The sequence below is a fragment of the Zingiber officinale genome, chromosome 10B, assembly GCF_018446385.1.
Source record: "Zingiber officinale cultivar Zhangliang chromosome 10B, Zo_v1.1, whole genome shotgun sequence".
NCBI lineage: Eukaryota > Viridiplantae > Streptophyta > Magnoliopsida > Zingiberales > Zingiberaceae > Zingiber > Zingiber officinale.
Genome location: NC_056005.1, coordinates 28,764,489 through 28,778,644, shown reverse-complemented (window position 1 = coordinate 28,778,644; position 14,156 = coordinate 28,764,489). Strand labels below are relative to the sequence as shown.

Sequence of the window (14,156 nt, the reverse complement as noted above, 5' to 3'; positions counted from 1 at the left end):
TTCAATTTAAGGGTTTGGTTTAACTTTGTGTTAGATTTAGATTTAGTTTTGGGTTCAACAAGTAAGCATTCTTTGGATAAACTTCTGGGCTATGGTGAGTCACAAGGAACTCATTAAAGTAACCATGCCTTCGAGGTTTTCCAAATAGTCCTACCCACTGAACTTAATACTAAACCTTGGTCTAACTAGTTAGGATCCATTTAAGGGTAGCTTCGGTCAGTTCCACTTGGCCAAATGCACCAGGTCGAAGCCATATCTTCCTAGACATGTGATGCCCAAGCTTCCCTAACGTACTATCATCCAAAAACTTCACCAGTACCGTGGGTCAAGTTAAACCTCGCCCATTTATCTAACCTTAATTACCCTGCCGGGTAGTTTACTCTTGTTTACCCATTCCGGGTAGATTAAGTTCGGTTACCCAGTCGGGTAATTTAGTTGGGGGTGCCAGCTATTCTGGATCCTCCTTCTATTGACTTTTGAATTTTAATTTAATTTCGAATTTAGAATTTGTAATTTGATTTTTGAATTTTATTTTAATTTCGAATTTAGAATTTGTAATTTGAATTTTGAATTTAATTTCGAATTTATAAATTTGAATTTTTTAATTTTGAATTTTGAATTAAGTTGGTTTGATTAATATCGTTTTTCTTTTTGCTCCCCCTGGATCATGGCCTCGATATGGTCTATCGAGGTAGTGTATTTGATCCTTCGGAACCCAGTATTGGCCAAGTCCAACTTGGTTGATCAATTTGGACTTGGGGACCCATGCTTGGACTACCTTTATATTATTTCTATTAACTAATGATAAATACGATTTGTATTTCGTTTTGGTCTTAAATCCAAGTCCGGCTTTGTTGTAAACGGCTCGTTGTTTTCCAAGAATCAGATCCAGATTCTTGGAACCCAAGGTGAACCGTTCCAACGTGTTCTTGAGTTCTTTAATTTGAGCTTTCAAATTGGAATTTTCTTCCTCAAGTTGTTGGACTTGAGTTGAACTTCCAATTTGAACTGACTCAGTTAAAGAACTTGAGTCAGTCGCTTCCTTAAGGGTTGTTAACTCCTTTTGGAGCGACTTAACCCGAACGTTGGATTTAGCCAATTTTTTAAGCAAGTATGGAATTAAATTTTGCGAGTCATCTAAGTTAATACTAGACATTAAAGCACTTACTGTGGGTTTTGGTCCTTCGGAAACGGATGCGGATCCGTGGCTTCGCTCGGACTCGGTGTCTGATTCGCTTTCGGTCTCTGAATCGGACTCGAACTCGGACTCGGTGTCGATAATGTTCGCTAGTACTGGTAGAGCGAGAAGGCTCGGTTGCTCTTCAACGGATCCGGATTCATCTGATGACTCAGACCAGGTTGCTTTCAACATATGTTTCTCTGTCTTACTTGTACCTGCAACCATCATAATACCTTCCTCGGCCGAAGTAGTATCATTCTGCTCATCCAATTCAAATAAATCATTTAAATCATGCTTACTTGTGTTTGACATACCTTCGTGAAGCTCTATCAGATTCTTCCACAGCTCCTTGGCGCTTGAGAATGGGCCGACACGATTCAGCTCCTTATTCGTTAAGCCGCACTGAAGTGTATACGTTGCTTTTGCGTTTGCTTCTACCTTTTTGATAAGGTTCGCGTCCCAGTTCTCGTACGGTAGTGGCTTGCCGACACCGTCAGTTGGCAGGTGAAGCCCGGTTTTGACGATCATCCAGACTTCAAAGTGAGTCTGGAGATACGCCTCCATCCGACCCTTCCAGTCTTCGAAATCATCTCCGGAGAAGAGCGGTGGGCGAGCAGTGTTGTAGCCTTCTTAATGGGCCATTTTAGAAACACAATCTCACAAAATAAACACAATAAAGCTTGTTCCAAGACTTAGTCTTGGATTAGTAGTGCGGGAGAGAAATAAAGATAGTAATTCAGGAATTTTGAGAAAAAATAATAAAATATTATTAAAATAATATTAAAATAATATTACCACAAATTTTTGAAAACGCAATATTTTATCAATACAAATAAATCGTGAAAGGATGAAAATGTATTTTTTGAAAATAATTTTGGAGGGAAAAAACGAAAGGCGTAAGGTTTTATTTTTACCCTATAAACACGACAAAGCCACGAAAAAATGCTTGAATGGTGGTTGCACTAGTTCAAAGCGACCCCGCTCTGATACCAATTGTTGGATCGAGACCGCGCTAGAGGGGGGGGTGAATAGCGCTCGTGGCTATTTTGTTCGATTATCGAAATCGTAAGAATTATCGGAGTAATTAAGCAGCGGAATAAAACAAAACAAGCACACAGAGACAGGAGGATTTTTACTTCGTTCGGAGCCTTGATCGACTCCTACTCGAAGGCTCGCGATCCTTGATCGCTTCCGGTGGGCAACAACTATAAGCTCGATAAAAGGATTACAAGATGAAGTACAAGTAAATGGAAAAACTAGTTATACCGACGACAAGAGTAGAATTTTGGAGCTTCGGGTCGTCGGAGACTTGTAGCAGCACTTCCGGGCGTCTTTCGAAGCAGCACGTTGAAGAGAGAAGACTTGGAATGCATTGTCTTGAAGTACTGGTCGAAACCCCCTTATAAAGGGTGTTCAAGGCGCCTCTATGCTGCCTGGTCTTCCGTATGGATAAAATCTGAACTGGTCGAACTTCATCCTCTCAAGGCGCCTTATAGCCCTCTCAAGGCGCCTTCCAAGGCGCCTTCCAAGGCGCCTTCTGCCTGCTTCAAGGCACCTCCAGCGGTGCTTCGGAGGCGCCTCGGACACTGTTCATCCGAGGCTTTAGGTTGCTCCTTTGCTCCTGCAGGATCCATTAGTCCCAAACACTATCCTGCAACATAAAGTTAGCACAATAAACATGATAAATGAAGTATAGACAGTCTCCGAACTGTCCGAGTCTGACTTCGGGTTTCCAATCGACCCGACGCCTACTGTTCCCTCTTCGGGGAACGCGTCCTCACCTACTCCACTCAGGAGATTTACCTGTTGCCAGTCGATCCTCCAGATCGATTGGACTTTTGCTCAGCACTCGATGCTTCCGGACTTTCTGCTGGACATCCGCTTCCCGGCTAGTCCAGTCTTTCACCTGGTTCGCGACACCAGGACTTTCCACCTAGGGTTTCCACCCCCTAGGACTTTTGCCTGAAGACATCGACCTACCAAGACTTTCCGCATAGGGTTACCACCCCCTATGACCTAGGATTACCACCTCCTAGGGTTTTTCCCTTTGCCTAACCGCAGCTAGGACTTTCTTAAAATCTTATTTAACCACGTTAGATAACAAGGAATCTTAACTTTGAATCCCTTTGCCATTATCAAAACTGAGGTTCGATCGTCGGATGCTTACTGCACCAATAGACAATATAATCCTCGAGTATCCAAGGAGCGGCCGAGGCCGTCCGCCCAGGAGGAAGAAAACAGAAGCAACACGTCCCGCGGCGAAATCAATATCATCGCTGGCGGGCCGACCGGAGGAGACTCCAACAGAGCAAGGAAGGCAAGTGTCAGGCAACTCCAGATTCATGCAGTTGGCTGCAGCCAAGAGTGGGCGAGCGGGCCCGATATCAGCTTCGGGCCCAGGGATTTGGAGGGAGTTGAAGTGCCACATGACGACGCCCTTCTCATCAAAGCGGTAATAGCTAATTATACTATTCACCGCATCTTCGTTGATACAGGCAGCTCGGTCAACATCATATTCAAAAAAGCTTTCGACCAACTGCAAATCGACCGAGCTGAGTTGCTGCCCATGACAACCCCCCTCTACGGGTTTACGGGCAATGAAGTTCTGCCGGTCGGACAAGTCCGACTGCTATTTCGCTGGGAGAAGAGCCGCTCAGAAGGACGCGGACGACAAACTTTGTCGTGGTTGACTCTCCCTCAGCATACAATGTTATCTTGGGATGACCGACACTCAGCGAGTTCCGGGCGGCCGTCTCCACCTTCTACCAGAAGATTAAATTCCCGGTTGAAGACAAAGTTGGAGAAGTGCGAGGCGACCAGCTGGCGGCTCGGCGTTGCTACGTCGAAATGGTCCGAGCCGAAGCTAGTTCCGCTCGGAAGACGCCACGGATCGAGGTGAACGCTATAACCGAAAAATCACCCTCTTTGGTTTATGAAGAAAATGAAGAAGTGCAGATTCACCCGACCCGATCGGAGGCCACCACATTCATTGCAGCCGATCTGGAGGCAAACCAGAAAGAGGAAGTGATCAAATGCCTCCAGAGAAACTGTGAGGTCTTCGTTTGGTTGACACATGAGCTGCCCAGAATCTCGCTGAGTATAGCACAGCATGAGCTCCATGTCCGACCGGACGCTCGGCCGGTGAAACAAAGAAAGAGGGACTTCAGCGCCGAACAAAACGCCATCATCCGAGCGGAGGTCGAGAAGCTCCTGGAGGCCGGCCACATACGTGAAGTGCAGTTTCCGAGCTGGTTGGCGAACGTGGTGCTAGTCTCCAAACCGGGCAACAAGTGGAGAGTTTGCATCGATTTTCGGGATCTCAACAAAGCATGCCAAAAGGATTTTTATCCTTTACCCTGGATCGATCAACTGATGGACTCCACAGCCGGCTGCGAGTTGATATGCATGCTCGATGCCTATTAGGGCTACCATCAAGTGCCGCTCGCCTGATAAGATCAAGAGAAGGTCAGCTTCGTTACAGCCGACGACACTTACTGCTACAATGTGATGTCGTTCGGACTGAAGAGCGTGGGAGCAACTTACCAGCGCTTGATGAACAAAGTGTTCAAGGAGCAGATCGGACGAAATTTGGAGGTGTACGTGGATGATATTCTCATCAAGTCCGTCCGAGCGGCCGACCTCTTTAAAGACATGGAGAAGACTTTCCGAATGCTGAGGAAGTATGGAGTTAAGCTGAATCCTCAGAAGTGTCTGTTTGGAGCAAAAGGCGGGCGTTTCTTGGGCTATATAGTGACCGAGCGGGGCATTGAGGCAAATCCCAGCAAGGTGAAAGCATTACAAGATATGCCGCCCCCAAGAAATCTTAGGGAAGCCCAGCACTTGACCGGTCGGATAACGGCATTGTCCAGATTCATCTCGAAAACGGCCGATCGGAGTCTCCCGTTTTTCAAAATCCTGCGCAAAGCTACTAAGTTCCATTGGAACGAAGAATGCGATCGGGCGTTCGAGGAGCTGAAGACATACTTGAATTCCTTGCCTGTGCTAGCCAAGCCAGCTGTAGGTGAGCCGCTCTGCATTTATTTATCTTCAACCGAGCAGGCAGTAGGCTCGGCATTAGTAAGGACGAGCGGAGAAGAACAACCCATGTACTTCTTGAGTCATATTTTAAAAGAGGCTGAATCTCGCTACACTGGGCTCCAGAAGCTAGCTTTTGCTTTGGTACTAGCCGCTCGAAGACTTCATCCTTACTTCTTGGCACACACGATCATTGTCCGGACAAATAGCCCATTGGGAAGAGTGTTGCTGAACCCAGAAGCGTCCGGACGGCTCATCAAATGAACAACAGAGTTGAGCGAATTTGATATTCAATATCAACCCCGATCGGCGATAAAGGCGCAGTCCTTGGCAGATTTCGTCACCGAAGTACAAAAGCCAGAGCTTGAAGCTATGTGGAAAATATTTGTGGATGGATCGTCTACTCTGCTCGGAAGCGGAATTGGGGTGTTATTGCTCTCTCCACAAGAAGAACGGATGCATTTATCCGTCCGGCTGGACTACAGAGCCATAAACAACGAAGCGGAATATGAAGCCCTCATAGCCGGCTTGCAGGCAGCCCAGTATATAGGGGCCGATCGGGTAACACTCCACTCAGACTCCCAGCTGGCCGCTCAGCAACTTTCGGGCACGTTCGAGATTAACAGCGCTCGGCTCAGGCTCTACGTGGAGGCCTTCGAAAAGCTTAAGGCCCATTTCAGAGAAGTCATTATCCAGAAGATACCCCGAGCAGAGAACCAGGCAGCAGACGAGTTAGCCAAACTCGAAAGTTCAATATCACCGGTCGTCATACAGCAGCCAATTGAACAAATATCATTGGTGGCGCATATCGACCGGATGGAGGGTCTCACTTTCCCGAGCGACTGGAGGACAGCCATCATAGAGTTTCTACGCTCAGGTGCGACACCGTCCAATCGGGAGGCCGCTCAGCTACTATCGAGAAGAGCCAGTCGGTTCACACTCATTGGAGACCAACTTTACAAGAAGGCCTTCTCCTGCCCGCTTTTTAAGTGTGTAAGCTCGGAGGACGCGGAGTACATCATCCAGGAAGTACACCAAGGATCGTGCGGCGGACATCTGGGCGGACGATCACTGGCTAGGAAGATCCTACTGGCCGGGTACTTCTGGTCAACCCTGTAAGAAGACGCCGCTCGGACTGTCGCAACGTGCCTTTCCTGCCAGAAATACCACAACGTCTCTCACCGACCAGCGGAGGAGATGAAGGCATCTACAGTATCCTGCCCATTCGATCAATGGGGAATGGATATCGTGGGCCCATTCCCTATGGTGACCGGTCAGCGGAAATTTCTTCTAGTGGTGGTCGACTACTTTTCCAAATGGGTGGAGGCCGAGCCGCTGGCCAAGATCACCAAGCAGATGGTCAAAAAGTTTATTTGGCAGAATATAATCTGTCGATTCGGCATTCCCCGCCGGCTCATATCGGACAACGGACGACAATTCACCGGGAAGCAGCTCGAAGAATGGTGTAAAAGTTATGGCATTGAACAACACTTTACTTCCGTAGCGTACCCCAAAGCAACGGCCAAGCGGAAGTAACCAACAGAGAAATCCTTAGAATTCTTCGAACTCGGCTCGACCATATGGGAGGAAGTTGGGTGGATGAGCTGCCAGGCATCTTATGGGCTATCCGCACGATCCCAAAGGAGGGAACGGGAGTCACGCCGTTCCATCTAGTGTACGGCGGCGAAGCAGTCATCCCAGTTGAAGTCGGCGTAGAGTCCGTCCGGATCCAGAATTATGATGATGATAACGCCGAGCGGAGGAATATGGAGCTGGACTTGATCGAAGAAGAGCGAGCCAAGGCGTCCGTCCGGCTAATGCCGTACCGACAGAGAATGAAGCAGAACTACAACCGGCGCGTGATCCCGAGAGCGTTCCAAGTCGGCAACCTAGTATGGAAGAAAATAAAGCCGGTCGGGGATGTCGGCAAGCTGGAAGCTTCTTGGGCAGGCCCCTTCAAAGTCATCGAAAAGCTCCGCTCGGGTGCCTATTATCTGGAGGATGAAGACGGATGACAACTGGATCGACCATGGAGCGCGAACCACCTCCAGCCTTACCGAGCGGGGTGAAAGGTGCGCCAATGTAATGTATTATGCATACTTTCCGTTCGACTGTATATTTGGAATGCAGGAGTAAAAATCAGAAAATTAGCCCAAGTATAAGGCATCGTCAGCCGAAGCGGAAGACCGTCGAGCTCCGACGTTAAATATCGAGAGTCGAGCCGGCGACTATAAACCCGCCGAGCGGAAGACTGTCGAGCTTCGACGTTAAATATTGAGAGTCAAGCCGGCGACTATAAACCCGCCGAGCGGAAGACCGTCGAGCTCCGACGTTAAATATCGAGAGTCGAGCCGGTGACTATAAACCCGCCGAGCGGAAGACCGTCGAGCTCCGACGTTAAATATCGAGAGTCGAGCCGGCGACTATAAATCATCCGGCCAGAAGAAGACAATAAAGAGGTCGACTTCTAAATCGTTTAGTCGATCGACCTTGAGCATCAATTCTTCGGTTGGGAGGTGAAGTGAGGCCCTGACGGTACGACGCTGACCAGGAGTCGTCTGGGCGGAAGCCGGGGAAGGATCGGAGGCTAGCGCCTAAAATTGGGACAAAATCGCTGAACGCTGGACTTGGCGGGGAGCAGGTGGAAGGGTGCTGATCGGAACAGCCTCAAGGGGGCTCGCAGATGCGTCTAGTTGGGAGGCCGTCCGATCAGATGAGATCGCCTCCACCTCTGGCGCCTTACCGCGAGAATCGGCGGTGGCCCGCTCGGATGGATGGACCGCAGATGTAGTCGAGCGAAGTGGCGTCTCTGTGCGGCGCCTCTTTTGTCGGTGGGGGCGCTCTTCCACTTGAGCCGAGCCTTCCTCCCGGACGGAAGGCTCTCGACTAGCAGTTGCGCCAGCCGCTGGCTCCGGGAGAGAAGCCTGAGCGGCCGACTCCCCCGCATTCGTCCTAGTCTCCTCCTCATGCGAGCCGACCGGCTCAATACCCAGTGCCTCCATTTCCTTGGCAGCTATGGCCTCGAGTGTCGTCACCTTCCTCTTCAGGATACCAGCCATCACCGACTCCATGACAATGTTCGCTGCAAAGGAAAAAGAAGAAAATCAGTTAGCAATCAAGGCAAATGTACAAGTAAAATTCTTACCGAAGCCGCTCGGGAGGGGGGTTCTGATCAGACTCAGGCTGAATATGTACATAACCCCTTCAGGCAGGAACTTATTGATGTCAACCCGCAGTCCGGCTAGCATGTTGGCGGCGTGAAGATAATCCGGTCGGGTCTTGAATCTTTTAAGCTCTGGGGAGACTGGTGGTCCGACCTACCACTGAGTTCGGAAGGAGGCCCGCTCGGGAAGGCGAATGTAGAAATAGAACTCTTTCCAATGTTTATTGGAAGAGGGCAACTTATTAAAGAAAACTAAACCAAGCCGAGCCTGGAACATGTAGGTGCCCAGCTCGGACTATTTAGGGTAGTAGAAATAGTAGAATACCTCCGGTCGGAGGGGAATATTGTGGATTTTGAATAAGACGACAACGCCGCACAGAAGGCGAAAAGTGTTGGGGACTAGGTTTCAGAGCGGAAGGCCGAAAAAATTGCAGACGTCAATGATAAAGGGATGAATTGGAAATCGCAGACCGGCTGTGAACTGGTCGCGGAAAACACAAAAAGTTTCGCGCGGCGGTTTGTGTGGCCGAGCAGAGGGAATGTGTAAAATAAGTTCGAGGTCGGAAGGAATTTCAAAATTATTTATCAAAATGTCGACTTCGCGCCGATCGAAGCACAACTCCATGGTGGTATACCATGGGCTGAGGGTTTGGTCATCAGGATGAGAAGAACTGGTCATGGTCCGAACGGACGAAACCAAAAAAGGCGAAGAAAGGTAGAAGACAGAAGAAAGAAGATGGCAAACGAAATAGAACCCTGAGGACCAAAACGCAGGAAAAGAAAGAAAGAAACCAAAGATAGAGCGGAAAAAGAGCCTTATAGAGAAGGAGGATCGACGAAGAACACGAGATCGCCGGAAAAAGGAGAATTGAAGCTGCCGGAGCACTGAAACACCGAAGGAAGCTTCTGGGCACGCGAGAGCAGAAATGCAGCGAAGGCGGAGGAGGCGAAGGCTTTATAGGGTTGAGCCCGAACGACCTCCACCGTCGGATTCAGGTCGCGAGAACCGAAGCGCGCATCGCACCGTCCATTTCAAACCGCCTCGATCCCGTCGGAACACCACGCCGCCGCCGTACAATGACGGCAGCATCACCACGTGGCATTCCGCCACTGGAAAGCATTTAATGAGCGCGTGCTCGACCTTAATGATGGAGATTGGCGAAAACTTCGAAAAGATACCGAGGAATGTTGGCGTTGACTGGCGTTTCAGCTGCCCCCTCGGAGCCGAGCAGGGGATAGTTGCATATGAACGCCGCTCGGCGCGACTGATGGTCCAGTCAGTCGGACTAATCGCCTCCTTCGACTAGACTTGAAGGGGAGGCAAGTGATCCGGCGGTAAGGACGAGGGACCCCTTTTGAGGGGAGGCAACGCCATGTGGAAGTCAAAAGATCAAACGACCGACAGGAGAAGGGGGGACTGGTCGGCCGAACGGGATCTAAGCGGAATCAAAGACAACCCGACGGGGGAGTCGGGTCTCCGACGCTCATGGAGAACAGGGTCTACTGGCCGATCAGGTAGCCCGCTCGGCTGAGGTAGAAAGCAGCAATATAGTGAACAGTCAGCAGAGCACAACAACCGGGAGTATCCCGAGCGGACCAACACCTACGACCGGACAGACGTGAGGGGACTGCCGACCGGCCGAACGCTCGGCATGGGGTAAGAAAAGACAAAAGGACAAGGGAACATCTTCTGACAGAAGGTATGTTCAACAACCAGGTTATACGCAGGATCTTACGACAGAGGGTACCGCTGTCCCATCGAAGAGTTGCTCGGACTGTAGCAGTATGGTGTCAGGCAAGCTCCTCTGACAAGCCCATACTGAGGTATGGTAAGAGGACACGTATTCGCCTCGGTATGTGTGCATGAGCCTCTTCCTGGCTCTATATAAGGGTCCTCATTCTTCACCGGAGGTACGCATTCTCTCGTATTCGAAGCCACTTTTGCATCCCCTCTTGCCTGACTTGAGCGTCGGAGGGTCGTCGCCGGGAATCCCCTCCCGCCCCGACTTCCTTGCAGGTTCGCCGGAGATCCGTACGGCCGGCCAGAGACCCACGTCGTCCTTTCGGAGAGCGCCACGTGCCCAGCGTCAGTCGATTCAGCGTTTGGAGAGGATCATTACACATTTAGTGAACCTAGTGAACTAAAATGTTTCCATGACATCTCTAGTGCAATTGAAAGAACCTACCACTGAAATTGAAATATTGCCTCATATTGATGATGAAGTACCTCAGCCACCTCAAACAAAAGTACCTTTAAGGTGATCCACGGAGAACCATGAATTCTCGTGATTCTATTTGTCTCCAAGAGCATGATTTTGACATAGGGTTGGAAAGTGATCATATATCTTTCCAAGAAGTCAAACAATGCTCTAACCCTGAAAGGTGAATTAACGCCATGAAAGAAGAGTTGAAGTCTATGGTAGACAATAATATTTGGTAACTGGTCGAATTGCATGAAAGAAAGAAACCCGTTGGTTGCAAATGAATATCTAAAACTAAACGGGATTTAAGGGGCAATATCAAAAAGTATAAGGTTCATTTTATTGCTAAGGGATTCATTTAGAAAGAAGACATTGATTATAAGGAGACTTTCTCACCTATGTCAACGAAAGACTCCCTTAGGGTAATCATGACACTTGTAACTCATTATGATTTGGAGTTACATCAAATGAACGTAAAGACTGCATTCCTTAATAGAGACATAGAGGAGTCTATATATGGTGCAACCAGAGAACTTTGAGTCTAAGGACTCAAAGCACCTAGTATATAGATTAAAAAAGTACATTTATGGTTTAAAGTAGATGTCCCATCAGTGGTACCGAAAATTTGATCAAGTGGTTATCTCATTTGGATTTAAAGAAAATCCTGTTAATCAGTGCATATATGTCAAGTTCAGTGAGATCAAGTTTGTTATACTTATTTTATACGTGGACGATATATTACTTGCAAGCAATAATAAGGGTATGTTGTATCAAACTAAGTCATTTCTATCTAGTAATTTTGAAATGAAAGATCTTGGTAAAACATCCTTTATTTTAAGCATACAAATCTATCATGATCGTTCAAGAGGTATTCTTGGACTTTCACAGCATACCTATATTGAAAAGGCCCTTATAAGGTATGATATGTAGAACTGTACACCTAGTGACATACCTATAGTAAGAGGTGACAAGTTCAACTTGTAGCAGTGTCCACGACTTGAACTTGAAATAAAAGAGATGGAATAATTCTCATATGCGTCAGCAATGGAAAGTCTCATGTATGCACAAATTTGTACTCGACCAGATAAATCATTTATAGTGGGGATGTTAGGTAGATATATAAGCAACCCAGGGCAACGCACTAGAAAGCGGTTAAGAGAGTGATGCAGTATTTGCAAAGAACTAAAGGATATATGCTCATGTATCAGAGATCAGATTACCTGGAGGTAATTGAATATTCAGACTCTGATTTTGTTGAATGCTTGGATAGCAGGAGGTCCATTTTGGGCTATATTTTCATGCTTGCTGGAGGGGATATATCTTGGAAGAGCGTCAAGCAGACGTCAGTAGCCACTTCTACTATAGAGGCAGAGTTGGTAGCATGCTATGAAATATCCAATCACGAGATTTGACTATGGAACTTCATCACGGTATTGCAGATCATTGATGACATTGACAGACCATTGAGGATCTACTATGATAATAAAGCCGCAGAATTTTATGCTAAAAACAGTTGTAGTTCGTTGAAGTCTAAACACATCAATATTAAGTTTATAGTGGTTAAAGAAAGAGTTTAGAGTTGTCAGACCATGGTAAAGCATATCAGTACAAATTCCATATTGGTCAATCCACTCACCAAAGGCTTGGTATCTAAGGTGCTTCATGCGCATATTGTGGATATTGGAGTCCTTCTTACGAAAGAAGAACTCATCCAGGAGTCTGTATTTATTTTATTGCCTATGTTGTTTAATAAAGATAAACATTTATTTTAATTAGTGTACATACTTAAAGTTCAAAATATTAATGAGAATTTATATGTTTGTTTGACTTTCTGATTATGATATCATCATTTACTGCTACTATTTAGCATTTGATGTTTGTAAATATGATATAGATTCCTTTTGGAATCATACAATTTGGATCATAATTTACTATTGCAGTTTAGCATAAAGTATTTTACAAATATGATCTAATATCTTTTGAGGTCATCTTAGGACTAGTTGGAAATTGACATGTATTGATCACATTTCATGTAATTTCCACTCTACACATTTACATCTTGATCTATGTCATTAATGACATTGGTATTGTGATTATTGTTGGGGCTTGTTACGATCATATACAATAGCTATGACCTCTTTAGTCTTATACCAATGAAGTTAATGGATTAGATTGTTTATAGAGGTATCTTGTACCCATACAATTTGATATCAACTAAAGTTTTACTTGTATTTCACGTACAACTCACATATATCCCAAGTAAGATATTGTTGAATATAATTATTCCTATTAGGTGGACTTGATTGTAAGTTGCACATGTGAATACAATTTAAACCCTTTAAAGCAATCTAACTTATGTTTAGTAGGTTTTGGATAATTGGATGTGGGTTAATGTGTAGAACTCTTAGTCCGATCTGTTATCATCTATAGGTTAATAACAAATTGGTTGCCTATATAAGAGGAGGTCCTCAAGGATTTAAGGAAAAATCTTGACCTAGTTTCTTATTCCTCGTTGACAAGAAGTTTTTCGACGCCGTCATCCCCTAAGCCCCTTGGAAGATCCTCCCTATTTGTTTCCACTTCTTCTTCCTCAGGATCTTCTAGACGACGCTAAAGAATAAAGACATAACTCTTCAATCAAATTCTTTGTCATTATGTTCATATATTTACTTTCTCATATTATGTTCTTGATAAAATAAAAATCCAGACTTATATGTTCTTATCTTCCTAAAATTTATGAGGTTAGAAGAAAATTCATATTCGATCAGCTCACATAATGGTGACTTTAGAGTTGTTGCATGAGACACCTTCCCAAGGTGTTTCACAAGGATCGTTGGATGTCCCCCAGCTCGGAGGCGTGTTCTGCCACTCGCTCATTAGAGACATCAGAGCAGCAGCTGCAAAGGGAAAATGAGAAACATTTGTTAAGAAAACAACAAGAAACATCCACTCCAATCTTCGCACAAGAAATTATCAGAGATAAACAAAAGGATACCATCTTGGGGGTCTGTGCTTCCCAAACCGGTCTGAAGACTTGCAACGAATGCACACAGGATGAAAATAAGAGTTCTCATCTCTGTGCTCTTGCTGAACACGTACTGTGAGCTGCTGACTCCACTATCAGAAGTTCAACTCTTCTTTCCGTCACTCTGCAGAAGAGGTAACAACTGATCTACCTGCCATGATTCACCTCATCATCCCCCCTGCAGCACTCCAGTGGAAGAATAATCATAAGAACTTGCAACCAGCAACAGGAGCCTATTCAAAAATGCCCTGCCTTGACTTCAAAGTCAATGGCACGGATTTTGTGGCTAACTTTCAAACTTGGGCTACTGAAAAAGTCGCAGTCATGAGAAAGAAGAAGATATTATGCGTCCAATGGGAAGAGTAGTTGGCTGCGGATTGTCAATTGTGGACCTTCATCATTGAGCCTTCTCTTCCACTACTTTTAGCACTCAATTAAGAACTCACCCAACTTGCAATGGTCTACAAGACCGAGGCATGCCCATTTGCACTTGCTTGTGCAGTTCAATCAATAGGAAGTAGGAACACACTCGGGGACACTCAGTTGGATCGG

General features: G+C 46.3%; 1 protein-coding gene across 4 annotated transcripts in view; it reads right to left on the bottom strand.

Annotated features, from left to right (window-relative positions):
- Positions 1-13,851, bottom strand: part of LOC122029753 (leucine-rich repeat receptor protein kinase HPCA1-like) — a 36,409-nt gene extending 22,558 nt beyond the window's left edge. For all 4 annotated transcript variants that reach the window (XM_042588877.1, XM_042588878.1, XM_042588875.1 and 1 more), the window contains exons 1-2: positions 13,575-13,851; positions 13,353-13,476 (exon numbers count right to left, since the gene is read on the bottom strand). In XM_042588877.1, the coding sequence (XP_042444811.1) occupies positions 13,353-13,476; positions 13,575-13,653 (203 nt within the window). In that variant the 5' untranslated portion in view covers positions 13,654-13,851. The remainder of the gene's footprint in view (positions 1-13,352; positions 13,477-13,574) is intronic.
- Positions 13,852-14,156: the final 305 nt, after the last annotated feature.